At 46.3% G+C, this 14,099-nt stretch overlaps 1 protein-coding gene across 4 annotated transcripts; it reads right to left on the minus strand.

The window, feature by feature from the left end:
• Window positions 1-177: 177 nt before the first annotated feature.
• On the minus strand, window positions 178-9,369 carry SNF8 (SNF8 subunit of ESCRT-II). Of its 4 annotated transcripts, none has more exons than XM_006277907.4 (8): window positions 9,265-9,368; window positions 8,861-8,911; window positions 7,940-8,078; window positions 6,730-6,834; window positions 5,525-5,597; window positions 2,779-2,920; window positions 2,424-2,498; window positions 178-438 (listed from the first exon to the last, which is right to left on the minus strand). In XM_006277907.4, the coding sequence occupies exons 1-8, from the start codon at window positions 9,316-9,318 to the stop codon at window positions 301-303; spliced, it is 777 nt and encodes a 258-aa protein (XP_006277969.1). In that variant the 5' UTR covers window positions 9,319-9,368; the 3' UTR covers window positions 178-300. The 4 variants fall into 4 exon arrangements, with proteins under 4 accessions (XP_006277969.1, XP_006277970.1, XP_019338146.1 ...); XM_006277908.3 differs by lacking the exon at window positions 9,265-9,368 and adding an exon at window positions 9,005-9,018 and having other exon boundaries at window positions 8,861-8,932; XM_019482600.2 differs by having other exon boundaries at window positions 311-487; window positions 9,265-9,369.
• Between the last annotated feature and the right edge of the window lie 4,730 nt (window positions 9,370-14,099).

The raw sequence follows: 14,099 nt of genomic DNA on the forward strand, positions 1-14,099 counted from the left end.
AACTAGAGCTATACTTTTGCATCTCTTGATCTTCCACTTTAGAAGAGCAGCCCAAGAAGTCAGATTCATTTTCCTATGAAAGGCAGTGTCCTTGCTGGTATGACTGATACATTTTCAATGGCAATTTAAGAGTTAAAGCAGGTACAAATCTGACCTAATAACTGGCATAAATCTGAATAGTTTTTTAAAGTGTTTATTTTTGCAAGTCAACTGTCCCTCCACTTCAGATAATACACAGATAATGCTGTAGGGAAAGTAAGCAGCACAAGTTCAGAGAGCTCACTGTTTTCTGCTCAGCAGTCAATGTATTGCCTCCTTGGCTTCCTCTGGTGTGATTTCTTGAGAGTAGAGCTCTGTAAAGAGAGCTGGTAACCAGTACTGAGATTCTTCTGGGGCTTGTGTGTCAAGCCAGGCCATGCCTTCTTTCAGCAAGTGTTCCTGTCAGAACAGATTGTATGTAAATTGTTCCCAGGAGCTGCCACTGAAACTTGACAAAACATGCAAATGTCACTTGTGGTAGAGATCGGGCTCCACATTTATCTTGGGAAGGGTCAAGTGACTGAATCTACCAATACACTTAATCTAAGATGCACTTTAGTGGCCTCATTTGGCAGTCAAAAATAGTCCATGGGGTAGGCAGTTAATCCTTCTAATCCATCTCAACCACTGTCAGAGCCCTGTTATTAGCAACCATGAAACTGGCTATTCCTGTTAATTTCAAGGCTGCTACTAGAAGCAAGACTCCCAGAGTAGTCATTTAAGGAGCTGTAATGAGGTGTGAACAGCTGAGCAGAGGTTCTGGGTAGCAGTATAAGTGAGCATTAATGAGGTGTGAAAAGCTTGAAGCAGACTACTCCTGAAAAAATTAGCAGCCATACTTATTAGCACCCTTAATATTAAGATCAATAGGATTTAGCAAGTAGCTAGTGCTATTTGCATGATTTAAGTGCCTGTATGCCTGCCTAACAGATACCTTAAACAGCTTCTACAGTACCTTCATCCAATTCAGGCTGGTGAAACATGGTTCCACCAGCCTGAATTGGTTGCTTGGCTCAATGTCAGTCTTTAGGATAGGGGGCTTCTACAGCAGAAGCCGAGCCAGATTTATACATAGGCAAACTAGGGACCTGCAGGGGGGCCCAGTCCTTCCCTCTGTGGCAATGGCATGAATGGCCCCGTCCACTTCCCTTCCTTTTTCTTTCCCTTCCTTCTGCTGGCCTCGCCGCTGCAGCTACTTCCCTAGCTGCAGCTGTGAGCCCTACAAGCAGCAGCACAGGGGTGAGGAGAGGGGTCTTGACTGGCCTAGGGCCCACTAAAAGGTTCATCTGGCCCTGGGCAGAAGTGATATGAAAGGGTTCTGTGACTTTAGGAAGTTTGAAAACCACAGCTCTAAGGAAAGGTAAGGGGTGCATAAGGCATCTTATGGATGTGTAGATGTAAATTCAAGGCTTGCACCAAAGGTGGCCCATTATACACCCAACACTAATGCATACCTGGTTACTACAGCTGTGCAAAGCTTTGGTCCCTGATTTGAGGAGATTCAGCCCAATTTGGTGGCTGAATCTCCAAACGCGAATCGGGAGACCCTCTAGTCTATCCGAATTGAATTGAAACCATCTGAATCTATTCGGAGAGATTCAGACAGACAGCTTTAAATGTTTTTTCTACATACCTCTAGGTAGCAGGCAGCTTGTGAATGTTACGATGGTGGGGCATTCCACAGGAGCACAGAGGGCTCCTCAGTGTGCTTGGCAGCAGCCCCAAAAGTGGACCAGAAGCACTTCCAGTTCATTTCCAGGTCTGCTGGGGAGCACACTAGGCCCCCGCCCCAGCAACTGGTGCCTCCTGGGTCGGGGGGAGGGGGGGCACCCTGGGGCCCCCCATGGCTGATTGCTCGGGGCGGGGAAGGTGTTCAACCTTTTAGGCAGGGGTGCCATGAATTAGCTTTGCACCCTCCCCAAATGCCATTCTGCCCTCTTTCCCCTGCTTTCTATTCCCTGACCAATCTGCTACTGTTTTCTGCCTTGTACTCTCTGCCTGATCAAATGATAGGTTTTCTGCTCCTTTCTGTATGTCACTTGTGCTGCCTGTCCCCTCTCTGATTTGATGCATGCCACTTGTACTTCTCTACTTGGCTACCTCTAGTCCAAAGCTCATATAAAGATATCCAAGATAGCTTTAATCTACCCCATTTGTAATGACAGGAGTTAAGCTATCATGGCACTTCAATATACATCCAGGGCCTGGGTTTTTTCAGCCTGCGCAGCTACCCTGCTACTGGTGCTCCTGCTGGCTCAACTACATCTGCTTGTGTTGTAGTAGCACCCTGTAATTATAGTCACAACCTCAATTTGGAGGAGATCGCAGTCACCCTACATTGTCACTTGACCGAACAGTGCACAAATAAAGGTCTACGCACTTACCAGCACCTGTTTGGCTCGTTCCACCTCCCATTTCAAACTGGATCTGATCTCACTGACCGTTACATACCCCTTTCTCTGAAATAAAGGAGAGAAAGGGGGAGTCAGAGCCTGTTCATGTCAAGGCAGCTGTTTAGAGACGGAACAAGCTCCTCACTATCTGCTAACGATCAGGGCTTCAGAGTCCATAGTTGGAGACACTGGCTATATATCCAAATACTCTTTATTTTCCACACACGTTGAAGCCCTTGATTTCTGTTCAGGTTATAATTTAGATTCTTTATACATCTGTTTCCTGTCAAGGGAACCATATGGCCTTATAGGAGGCTTCTACTAAAGAATCCCTTGCCCCCAATACCTCTGCCAGCTGCAGAACCACTGTATGATCCATGTTCAATTCAGCTGGCACAGACTGGATTAGGTATGTTCCTCCAACAGGAATAATCCCAAAGCCACTGCCCAGAACTTTCAGCTTCTTGATTGCACGAATGAGATCATCCCTGAGAACAGGGAAGAGAAAATAAGATTTGAAAGAAAGCCTTTTGCTCTTCAGCTGAGCTCGATGCCAATATACCATATTTACTCAAATATAAGATGACCCCTCCCCACCCATCATGAGATTTGCCTTGAAGTTTTGAAGTTGTCTCCCTCCCACTGTAACAACAGAGAAAATAAATCTGGGGAGGGGCAACTCCTTCCCCTCTGCCTTCCCTCCCACCCCACAAATTTTCCCTTGCAGCCCCTTCCCTTCTTCTCTGTCATCAGATCCTGCTGTCCTTGAGCACATGAAAGTGAGGAACAAATCTAAAAACATCAACTTTGAAATAAACAGCTGTAGCAATTTGCACATAGTATACCCACAGATTTAGTTCCTTTAGAATTGATGCATGTTGCCTTTTTTGAAACTGCTGCAAATGTTATCACAGATACTCCATAAACAAACTTTTAAGCAACACTTTGGAATATATACGGTACAAACTATGCTTTTTTTTTTGCAAAAATATTTATTCCCATATATATTGCAGTACTTCAACTGAACTGTCCTGTGGCTGCTATGGTTCACCTGACAGTCCAAAGCACATCATTGCCATTACATTGTACATATTCCTGTCACAGTATCTGCAGTGTACCCACAGTCCCTTGTGTCTATACACCTGTGTGACCATCACCAACTATACATGATATTAGTCCAAAGCCAAAGGGCTCATGATTTAACCATACAGGTCACTGAGCTGGGCCCCAGCAGAGTCAACAGCATTTCAAGCCCTGGTGATCCCAGAGCCCAGCACCGTTCAGTATGTGTGTGTTCCAGATACTCTCCCCACAAAGGATATGTGTGTGAATTAGCCCCACACTCATGACTAGAACTGGCTGTTCTTGTCATAAATCCTGGAATCCTCCAAAAAATTACATGCCGATAAGGTGCAAGGCAACCTGGTCCAACTTCACCTCATGGAGGGTAGGGTCACACTTATCAGACTGAGAGGGGACAACATAGGGATTCTGGGTGAACTGTTTGGGGCCCCCTTTGGTGATGTTTGCCAGACATTTAAGGCTAGTGAAGAAACAAGAATCACTGGAAATGGGTAAGAAAGGTACAGCTCAGCTGTGGGAGTGAAAAGGAAGTAAAAATGTATACAGTGTAGTGGCTCAATATGACTTGAAAAAAAAGTCAGTGATGAGGAGGGATTGCACTCATTTGGTACCACTGCACACATACTACTCAAATGGACTGCACTAACTTACCATTGTAGCAGGATGCCTGCCATGGATTTGAGAGTACCTGAAGCCCCAGGGTACTTGGTGGTAGTGCCACACAGGCTTGAATGATTGAGCTCTGCTCAGTCAATACAACTTAGAATTGATTTGGCCCGAGAGGTTTTTCTAAATTACATAAGTGTTAAGTGCCCATCAGCATGTTTAGCACTAGGGGAGTGTGTCAGGCCTTGCTCTGGCCTCAAGAGTGCTGGCCTGGTGCTGTAGTACCTCTAGGTTTGGTACTCATTCCCTCTTGGGGAAGCAACTACCTGTTTTGTTTTAAGAGCTACAGAAATAACTATTGTTTCTTGGCCTTTTCAGCTAAGATCGAGTGAGACTGGGGGCATCTGAAACCCAAAGCCTCTGGAGCTGGGGCTTGCACATAGGATGCCTGCCTGGATTTGAGGAGTATCCCATTGGTCTGGGAGGGAGAATACTTGCCCAGTGGCAGAACCATGAATTAGAGCCATAGACTTGAAGACTAGACTTCATAGTTGGTTTCCACTACTGTGCACATGCTGCCTGTGGCAGCAGTTTAATAGATAATGGTTTTAATGAAGTTTTCTTGTGTATGAATATTAGGCGAGGGGCTTTTTTCCTCCATGCTGACTGGAGGGGGAAAACCCTGTCCTATATTTGAGTAAATATGTATTCTCCTTGTTTACTAGAAACAGCTGCAAGCAGCAGCATAAACTTTGAAATGCAGAAGTCATCCATGAACACATGTTCCTAGGAAATTATCTTGACTGTCCCTTTAAACAGCTACCAGTGAACACGTACAATGTAAAAGAGCTAAAAATAGTTCCCTAAAGTGATTTTTTTTTTAAAAAAGAAATATCAGCTGGGTTGCCTGTTCATATCCACCCTGCTTGAGTGATTGAGTGCACTTATGTTATCTACAAATACTGATTCTCTTCAACAGTTTGAGTGGTCGTGCAAATCTATTTTGATATCACACTCCTGAGAGAAGGGGAAACGGGCAGGAATGCTGTTGGGTTCCTTACAGCCCCAGATGCCCTGGCAAAAGCAAGAGTCCAGTGGTGGAAGACCTAAAGTGACAAACAGATTGGTCTCTGCAGCTAGGCATTTTGTCCTGAGTTAATCGAACCTAAAACATTGAGCCCTTATGCCTGAAGCCCAGGCATTGACAAAGCTTGCATGAAGGGGGCAGAGGACAGAAATTAAACTTTTAACTGCAGGAGACATGAGTTACAAACTAGGCATTGCTTGCAATGGAGCTGCTTTTTGTGGCTCCACTTCACAAGTATAAGTCAGTTTAGGGTTTCCATTAAGAGCAGAACTTTTAGGTTCCTACTAAGAGAAGCTCTTGGGTGATCTATACTCACTGGCTGACATCCTGAGCAAACTTCCCCCTTCCCTTCAGCACTTGCTGATGAAGCTCTTCCAGTGTTATGAGACCTAGACAGAAGAGGGGAGGCAATGTTACTACACAGCAAAGGAAGGTTCCTCCCATACGCAGTCCTATTACTTGAATTTCCTTTCTGTGTTTGCCATTAGACTGCACATCCCTTGTATTTTACAACATCATTTTAATCTATAGCTCCATGTGCTTTTCACTGCATTCAAATTCTCAGTTCTGGGTAGATCTGAATTCCTAGAATGCAAGTGCTTGGAGAGTTCACCAATATCTTCTCTCACTGAGATATCAGACTCACTTTTATTACAGCGCATATATTTCTCATCAATAGTTAGATGGTACTATCTATAAGCATTTTGGAGTAGGGACTGTCTTTTGACAGGGCCTGGCACGCTGGTGTCCTGGTCCAGAACCCACTAGAAGTGCTACTGCATTACAAATCAACAGATGCCACACCCAAGATATCAATTTCCAATAATACTCATATAATAAGACCCTCACTCCAGAAGTATTTCTAGATCAAACCCTCCTTATTAATGATATCCTGAGCAATAGGAAAGTTTTTAAAAGCAAGGGTTCTGTCAGGTTGTTAGATACAGTACCCCCAAAATATCTGAGTACCCTTATGTACCCAATAACAAGAGAGTCCTCTGTCTAAAAAGTCAATTACAGATCCCTTACTATGAAATACAGTATTGGTACAGATTCACCAGAGTATGACTGGCTTCCTTGTGGCACCAGCAGGCATTGTGTTCACTGCCAAAATAGGGAAGAACTGATTGACTGGCTCAGTTTTTATAGTAAGACAGCTGATGCATACTGGTGGTTTCACTAAAATCCCAAGAGAGACATGGCACAGGGGGGGGCTGTTACTCCACTGTAGGGAGACAAGGTCAACACCTTCTACCACACCTGAACTCACCTACTTACATCAACGGTAGTCTCCAACAGATTGTAGCCAACCCATGTTATCTTGCTAGAAAAAGGCATTTAGAGCAGTGAAGATAACAGCTTCTAAAATTGCCAGTACCCGGCACTTCTGAAAACCTCACACAGAGCCATGAACACGGGGAAGGTAGTCAAGAGCAAGCGTTTCAAGAAGATGAAGCCAGCTCCTGTAACCATCCACCTAGTGGAAGCCAGTATTTGCTCAGTGCAGTGTAGGGTCCTCACCTCCATTTCTGTGCTTTAGAGCTAGACAGACTTCAATAATCTGAACGCCCAACTCATAGTAAAAGTCTCCAACTCCCAGCATCTCTGACCAGAAGCCTTTCCCAGCTGTGAAGGAAGATTTTTTTGGGGGGGGGGGGTGAAAGAAAGGGATCAGATTAATTGTCTCCATTAATACCCTTCACAGAGAATTAATTATATGAATATAGCTACTGAGTCCTAAACACCACACCCTAAATTGTTTTCATGGCTGGGCCTTGTGAAAAAGTAAAGGAGCAGCCCAGACAGGGGTAAGAGATCCATAAGCCCTATCGCTTGGCTGGACATTATATGCAAGGCAAAGGGAAGATGAACCCAAGGGGAAAGGAGTTTTTCTATTTTCCACTGGCTGCTGGTAGCCAAAAAGAAGCTCCTAAGGAAGGAGTTGGCAATGTTTTCCCTCAGGGAAGCCAAAATGACCTAACTTGGGTTGGAGGCAGAAGGGCTAATGCCCTGAACCTAGCTACCACTGCCACTTCTCCCTTCTGCTCAGCTACTATCCAGCAAAAGCAGAAGTCACCTATTCTCCACTGGAACCTGTGCTGCTCAAGTGTGGCATGGCAGGAGTGTTTGGGGACTCTCTCATGGGGAGAGTTTCCTACCACCAAAGCCACAGCCTTGCAGGCCAAATCCAATGGTTACTGACCCCTGCTCTAAGGAATCTAAGATCTGTCAATTAACTTTAATTCGGTTTACTTACTGTAATTTTGTCTGAAAGACAGAGCCACCCCAAGGGCAAGCAAGGTGACTATGGCATTTCCTTCCTTGAATTCATGTAACAGCCTGACAATTTATGAACCCAAGAACCCCTTCTGTCACCCCTCCTTTGGCACAACCCCCAGCAGCTCCAAGGAGGTTTTTACTGGGCATGTCTACATGAGCAGTAATCTAATAACACAGCGAAGTAGCATGCCTGTCAAAAAACCATGATAATACACTACTGTGCAGTGTTATTAGGCTACTGCACAATAAGCATCACTAAAAAGCCATATGTCAGTACTAATGCACACTAGTGCAAGTTACTGCACATTGAATTAGTACTTGGTTAATCAAATACTAAACAACGCACAGTAACTAGGGTGCATTAATGAATGTGCAGATGTCCCTGGAAAAGTGGTTGGTCCCTAAACCAAAGGGTGTTCTGGACTGAATCCCCGCACAACCTAATTCTTACATGCCAATGGATCCACCCCAATCGTTGCACACATGTCCTGGAACTGGACTCGAAATTGGGGATTTTTACGAATCTCTTGCTTGTGTTTGCTAGCGAATTCTTCTAAGTTAGTCTTAAACATGTCCAGTTGTTTAGACATCTGTAAAAGACAAGTAAACAGTAAGACCTGACAATCACTTTCTATACATATGTACACATATCCACGCCTCCCCCCAAACATCACAATGCCTTATTTAGGCAATTCACCACAGGGGTCTTAAATAAGGTGACCACACATCGTAATTTACTGAGTCAGTCATGAATTTCAGAGGCCAGTTCTGGCCAGCTGTTGAGAATGAGAATGGACATCCTGGACATATGTACACACACACATACCTCCCCCCAACCATCACAATCCCTTACTTAGGCAGGGGTGCAGATTAATTTGTCTCAATTAATACCCTTCATGGAGTATTACTGATTAGGGATCGGTACAACAGGTACAGGCACTGCTGCCTGCCCAGCACACCACCCTGACCCCACTGACTTGTGAGAGTGTGAGGGGAAGGGGGCAAGAATCCCAGATGAATGTCCTGGATTTCCTTATGATCATCCCAGTCTTAAATGAAGGACGTGACCACAGCAAACTACTCGGGAAAGAAACACAACCGGAAGTCAGGCAATCTGTTACTTGGTGGTGCGCAGGGCAGAAGGAAGCCGTTTTAGGCACAGAAGATGCCAAAAAAGGTCCTCAGCAAGATGAGGATTTGCAGTCAGCAACTCATAGATTTCCACTCTAGGAGCTGGTGAAGCCGACAAGTACGGTGACCAGACTTACCGCCCCATCACCAACCCAAGCCACAACCAGAGATCCCCCCCGCCTGGCACAGCCCACCTCCTCCAAGCAACATCCCCTCCAACCGAGACACAGCAGGGCCTCACCTGCGCCAGCTGGTCCTCTGCCAGAACCGTCCCGCGCTCCTTGTATTTGGCCTGGAAGAGAACAAAGACGATCTGGAGGGAGGGTTATTTAATTGAGACGGTTCACTGCCGGGAGGTGCTGCCGGCATGGAGCAGGCTGCTCACCTGCAGGAGCTCCCCCTGCCCCACCCCACCCCTGTTTTACTCTAGGCGGCTCATTTTGCCCGCTTGCCAGGGGCCGGGAATCAGGCGGCCCTGCCGGTGGCCACCGAGGACGCTTCGGGGGCTCGCGGGGCAGCTGGGAGGGGGCAGAGCTGGGCTGGGCACAGCGCTGCGGACTGTGACTTGAGGCGGTGAAGACCAGGGGGGAAGGCACAGCTGGGCCTGAGCGGCTCCGGGGGGCAGGGAGGCGCCGCCGCTCCCACCTCTGCCAGCTTCTTCTTGGCGATGGCGCCCGCGCCCACCCCGCGCCGGTGCATCCCGCCGGCTCGCAGCACCCCAGCCGAACGCGCCCCACACTGACGTCATCTCCCCGCGACAGGAAGTGGCCGCCCACCTCCAGAAGCCTAGAGGGGCGGGGCTACGGTCTGTGCCCTCCCGCTCTCCCTCAGGCAGGGGCGGGGCTAGTGCTCCCCATTCCACTAGTTTTTCTGAGTGGGTGGCCTGGAGCTGCCCCCACAGTTTGGGGAATGGGCAGCCGCCTCCCTCAGCCCCTGCAGCCGGGGGGAGGTGTTCAGTCCCGTCCCTAAAGCCCTGGGTTGCGGCTCTCCTAGCTGCAGAGAGGGGGTGACCCCTACAGGAGCCCCTCTGCTACAGCTGCCTTGCAGCCCCTTCCCTTGCCCCCGAGCCCCCTGCTTTGCTCCAGCCCCGTGCGGCCTGCTCTCCCTCAGCCCTTGTCCCTAGGGTGGCCGTCATAGAGGACAGTCCGGTTATCCTCTGTCCTCTGTTGATACGAAACCTTGAAGAGCAAAATAGAGGATGTAAAGGCGTCGGGTTTCGTATCAACAGAGGACAGAGTAGCAGAAAACCAGAACGTCCTATGTGATGGCCACCCTGCTTGGGTTCCCATGCCCAGGGAAGGAGGGAGCCCCCCCCCCCCCCCACATCCCAAAGGGCCGGGTCTCTGCATGCACCCAGCCACAGATGTCTCTCCCCACCCCTCTTGCAAATCAGTGCCTGCTCAGTAAGGATGCAATCCCCCCATGCATCTAGCCACGAGCGCTGGGTAGCCCTTTCAACATCGCCAGGTCTGGCCACTTGGTTGCCCCTCTGACACCGCCCCTTAGTGATGAAAGGGGACAGGAGGGAGTGGGGTCGGAGAAGATGAGATCCTGCCACTGATGCTTTTTATTCCAAAGAATGTTAGGATTTTATGCAGTGGATTCATCTTAATCAGAAGCTGCTCCGCTCTCATCTCCGTACATGCAAAACTTACAAATCGTTCAAGCCTCATGGAGAAATTTGTGACCTTTGTGGGAGAGTCCCCGCATGCTAAATCTTAAAACTAAGACCTTCACAAGCTTTATACATCCAACCAGGCCTGCTCTGTACAGAGGCCGCACTCCAAACCACCCAGGGCTCCCTCTCATTCAGCAAGGTGGGAGGAACAGCACCCAAACACTTGTTTGCAAAGCTCTAGCAGAGAACTTGCATATTAAAGGTATAAGGAGAACAGGACACACCTGGTTTTCTAGGCATATACATCCAGACTTGCCAAGCCTGGCAGCAGACATCCATACTGCAGAGTCACAAGTGACTTATATATAACCATGTCGCTACATCAGCAATGGTATTGCAGTTACCTGGGTTTGGTGCTAAGATTTCCAGGGGCATATCCAGGGCTGTTAGGACCTCAGTAATTTTCACCAGTCTAAGTATTAGTTCACAATCTGTTGTGGGGGGTTTGCTCCAGCTTGAGGTTGGGCTGACATTATTGCAGCAACATAGAGACCAAAATTATGGGAGACAATGGAAAGTATTTCAATGGCCATTTTATACTCCAAAAGGCAGTGGCAGATCTTAGAGCTGGGGGTTAGTTCACACTTGATGGTAATGTGTAGGGTAGAGACATCAGGGGCAGAATTTCTATTTCTATTTCAATGGACAATCAAAGGGCAGTTTGCAATCACCTCTGATTTACCCAACTAAAGTGTAGAAGCAATTTTGTTGCCCCATCTGGGTGTGTGTCACTATTATAGGAATAGGATTGCCCTCCAGACATGCAGATGCCTTCTTATCTCCATAATGCACCCAGAAGAGGTAACAAGATCTCTCCTACAGTTCAGTTAGGTAAGGAAGAGGTGTTTGCAGGCTGCATTTCGGTTGTTCACTAGGCAAAATAAAATTCTTCCCCTAATGCTTACAGCAATCACTGATGAATCAGTGCAGGACAATGAGCTGAGTGGTGGAATCAGAGCAGCATGGGGACACAGGGTGACCAGCAGTGGCTTTAGAACTTGCACCTGGTGAAGTAGGCCTTCATGGATCTGTCTGAAGCATTTCCCCCAACCATTCAGTGTCAGGACACTCAAATGAGGGAGGGAGGCCGTGTCAGTTGAGAAGCAAGTTGCTATTGCCATCTTGGAGCTGGTTACCATGGAATGCTATTGGTCCATGTTTAAGCAGTCCCATATAGTGATTCTCAGTCAGGATGCCATGGCACCCTGTGGTATTTTGAGATCCTTTCAAGGGTGCTGTGGAGTGCCACACAATGTTAGCATTGTTAGGTATGTACATGTGAATCATGAGATAAACACAGAGATTTCAAATAGGAATCTAAAATGGTAAAAACATTCAGACCTGTTGTAGTATTTCTGAGTTCTTTGCAACAGAAGAATTGCTTTATTTTTTATTTATTTATTCATTTATTTTTGTAGTCAGAGAACATGAAAACTAAGAGCTAGTATTTTCTAAGGGTGCCTTGAATTTATCGAGGGGTGCATTAAATCTAAAAACATTGAGAACCACTGGTCTGGTGCAAGAAGTCAAGAGTTATATTTTATGGATGTACTGCTTGGAAGGGATTAATAATGTGCTTTGCCCAGGGGAGAGTGAACATAACCAATGTGCCTGAAATAAATGCTAGGCCTGAGAGAATGAATGAGCTTCCAAAACTCTGCTGGGGCTATCAGTAGCACTGACATGCCTAGAGCTTGCCTAGTGCAAGGAGCACAGTTATGTGTCAGCTGTAAAGGAGACCCACTGATAAGAGACTTTATTGAAACAAGTGTTTTCAGGCATCTTATTATCACATCATTTATTGAGACTACAAGCATGTTCTGGGAATAGAGCATGTGAGTGCTATAGGGCAAAGTCTAACACTTCCCTTTACTAAGGCAAATTTAGGTGTAGGTCAGGCAAATAACATAATAGCTCCCTATGCTTGCCCTGAATCCTCACAAATACCTCTCAGGCAACCCTGGATATGCTAGCTATTGCCACTCTGTCACCAGTGGCCTGAGCATTCCTTCTGGGACACTACCTTCACTCATTCCCACTAAGCTGCAGAGTCCGCTGCTTTGTAAACTGCTGGCAATTCCCAAACCAAGAACTGTGCCCCCACCTCCCATGCACAAATACTGACCCAGCCTGCAGAATACAGTGCTGAAATGAAGCATTGTTGATCCATAAATGTACACTGCATCTCTTTGCATACCATGGCCAAGCTCTGCCAGGCCACCAAAATCTAATCCTTTCAACTATACCACCTAACTCCATTTACACAGAATGAAGACAGCTGACGGCACATCAATAGATGCTGGAATCTCTCTCTCTGGGTGTGTCTACATGTTCATTAGTGTACCATAGTTGCTGCACATTACGTTTAGTACCTGTAATATAGTACATACTAACTCAATGTGCAGTAACAATGCACATGTGCCAATGCACACCTTTTTAATGATGTTAGTACACAGTAGACGAATTCTACTGCACATCAGCCCATTAGCATGACTTTTGCTGTGGTGTGCTAATGCGCTGTGGAATTAGTCTACTGCACATTTAGCATCTCATGTAGATGCACCCTGTGGGACACAAAACAAACAAGGGCACGTTCTCCCAGGCTGTCCTCAGATCTGCTTTTTGTAGATGAATGTTTCAAAGCCAAGTAGATCTTTTAGTTTGTATAGTACAGATCAGAGACTTTTACCTATTTACTTACTGAGCCCAATCACAGAAATGCATCAAGTCTTGATCTGAAGAATTCAATAGATGAAGAATCAATCACTTCCTCCAGTAGGTTATTACTGTCATCTTTGCAACACCTTTCCCAAACCATTTTTATTGGCTTTTGCCTGCTTTAAGGAGGGCATAATTTAGTTACATTCTGAGGATGGCATTACCTTGATTCTTCATACCCTGAAAACATGAATAAGTAATAGGCAGGGCAATAGTGTCTTTTCATGGTATTAAATAAGCACTAGGCTGAACACAGAGCTGGTTAAAGGGACCATTCCTTTGGATCTACAGTCAGTTAAGGGGGTGGCCCCTGGAAGAAACTAAATTGATGGGAGTAGAAACCAAATTGTGCAGAGAGACTAAATACAAATGGAGTTCTTCTGGTGCTGTGGGATAAATAAAAAATGCCAGGAGGTTCAACATTACAGAGGGGTATGAAACAAGAAAGCCAATGGAGGCAGCAGAAAGTGAATCCTGCAGCATGCATACTGATCCTGTAAGATAACAAATAGGTATCACTAGAGGCCCTGGGAACTTCAGGCATCAGTTTAACCACAGAACAGCACAGAGAACAGAGTTATGTGAGCTGTCTACACCTTGTAGCAGGTTGTTTCAGGGACACACTGTAAGCAACTTCTTTAGGTCTTGTCAGTCCCAGACCTTTCTTCTGAGTCTCCCAGCAAAGGCAAAAATGAACACTGGGGTATTGTTTGTTTGCTTGCTTCAAAAATGTGCTGTGAACACACATTAACTGCAAAATTACCTAAGGTCGTGTTATCCAGGCCACGCATCTGCCAGCAGAGGTGTATAATGAAGACATCTTTCCAAGCTGCACTTCACGCCCTTTAGAGGGGCTGGATTCTGGGTCTAACTTCATGGGGTAATTGCATTAATTTAAGCAAAGTTCCACTTGGTGACATTCATTACTTTTTGTATCAACTCCCCCTCTTGTGGTGAGCTAAAATCCTGAAATGACTAAGGCGTGAATTCAGCCCAGCACTTAAGCCTGGGGCTTACGTTCTTTGCTGAATCAGGGCCTAGACAGTTGCAGACAACAGCTTTTTATTCTGCAATGAACTTTAAA

Source organism: Alligator mississippiensis, chromosome 4 (assembly GCF_030867095.1).
Source record: "Alligator mississippiensis isolate rAllMis1 chromosome 4, rAllMis1, whole genome shotgun sequence".
In the NCBI taxonomy this organism is placed as follows: domain Eukaryota; kingdom Metazoa; phylum Chordata; order Crocodylia; family Alligatoridae; genus Alligator; species Alligator mississippiensis.

What these genes read in the sequence shown, in the direction of transcription:
- SNF8 (XM_006277907.4), bottom strand. Translation starts at nt 9,318, where the DNA reads ATGCACCGGCGCGGGGTGGGCGCGGGCGCCATCGCCAAGAAGAAGCTG. An exon ending in CCAAGAAGAAGCTGGCAGAG is followed by an intron (nt 8,912 to 9,264) that starts GTGGGAGCGGCG and finishes GTTCTCTTCCAG; the next exon opens with GCCAAATACAAGGAGCGCGG. An exon ending in TCTAAAGCACAGAAATGGAG is followed by an intron (nt 5,598 to 6,729) that starts GTGAGGACCCTA and finishes TCTTCTGTCTAG; the next exon opens with GTCTCATAACACTGGAAGAG.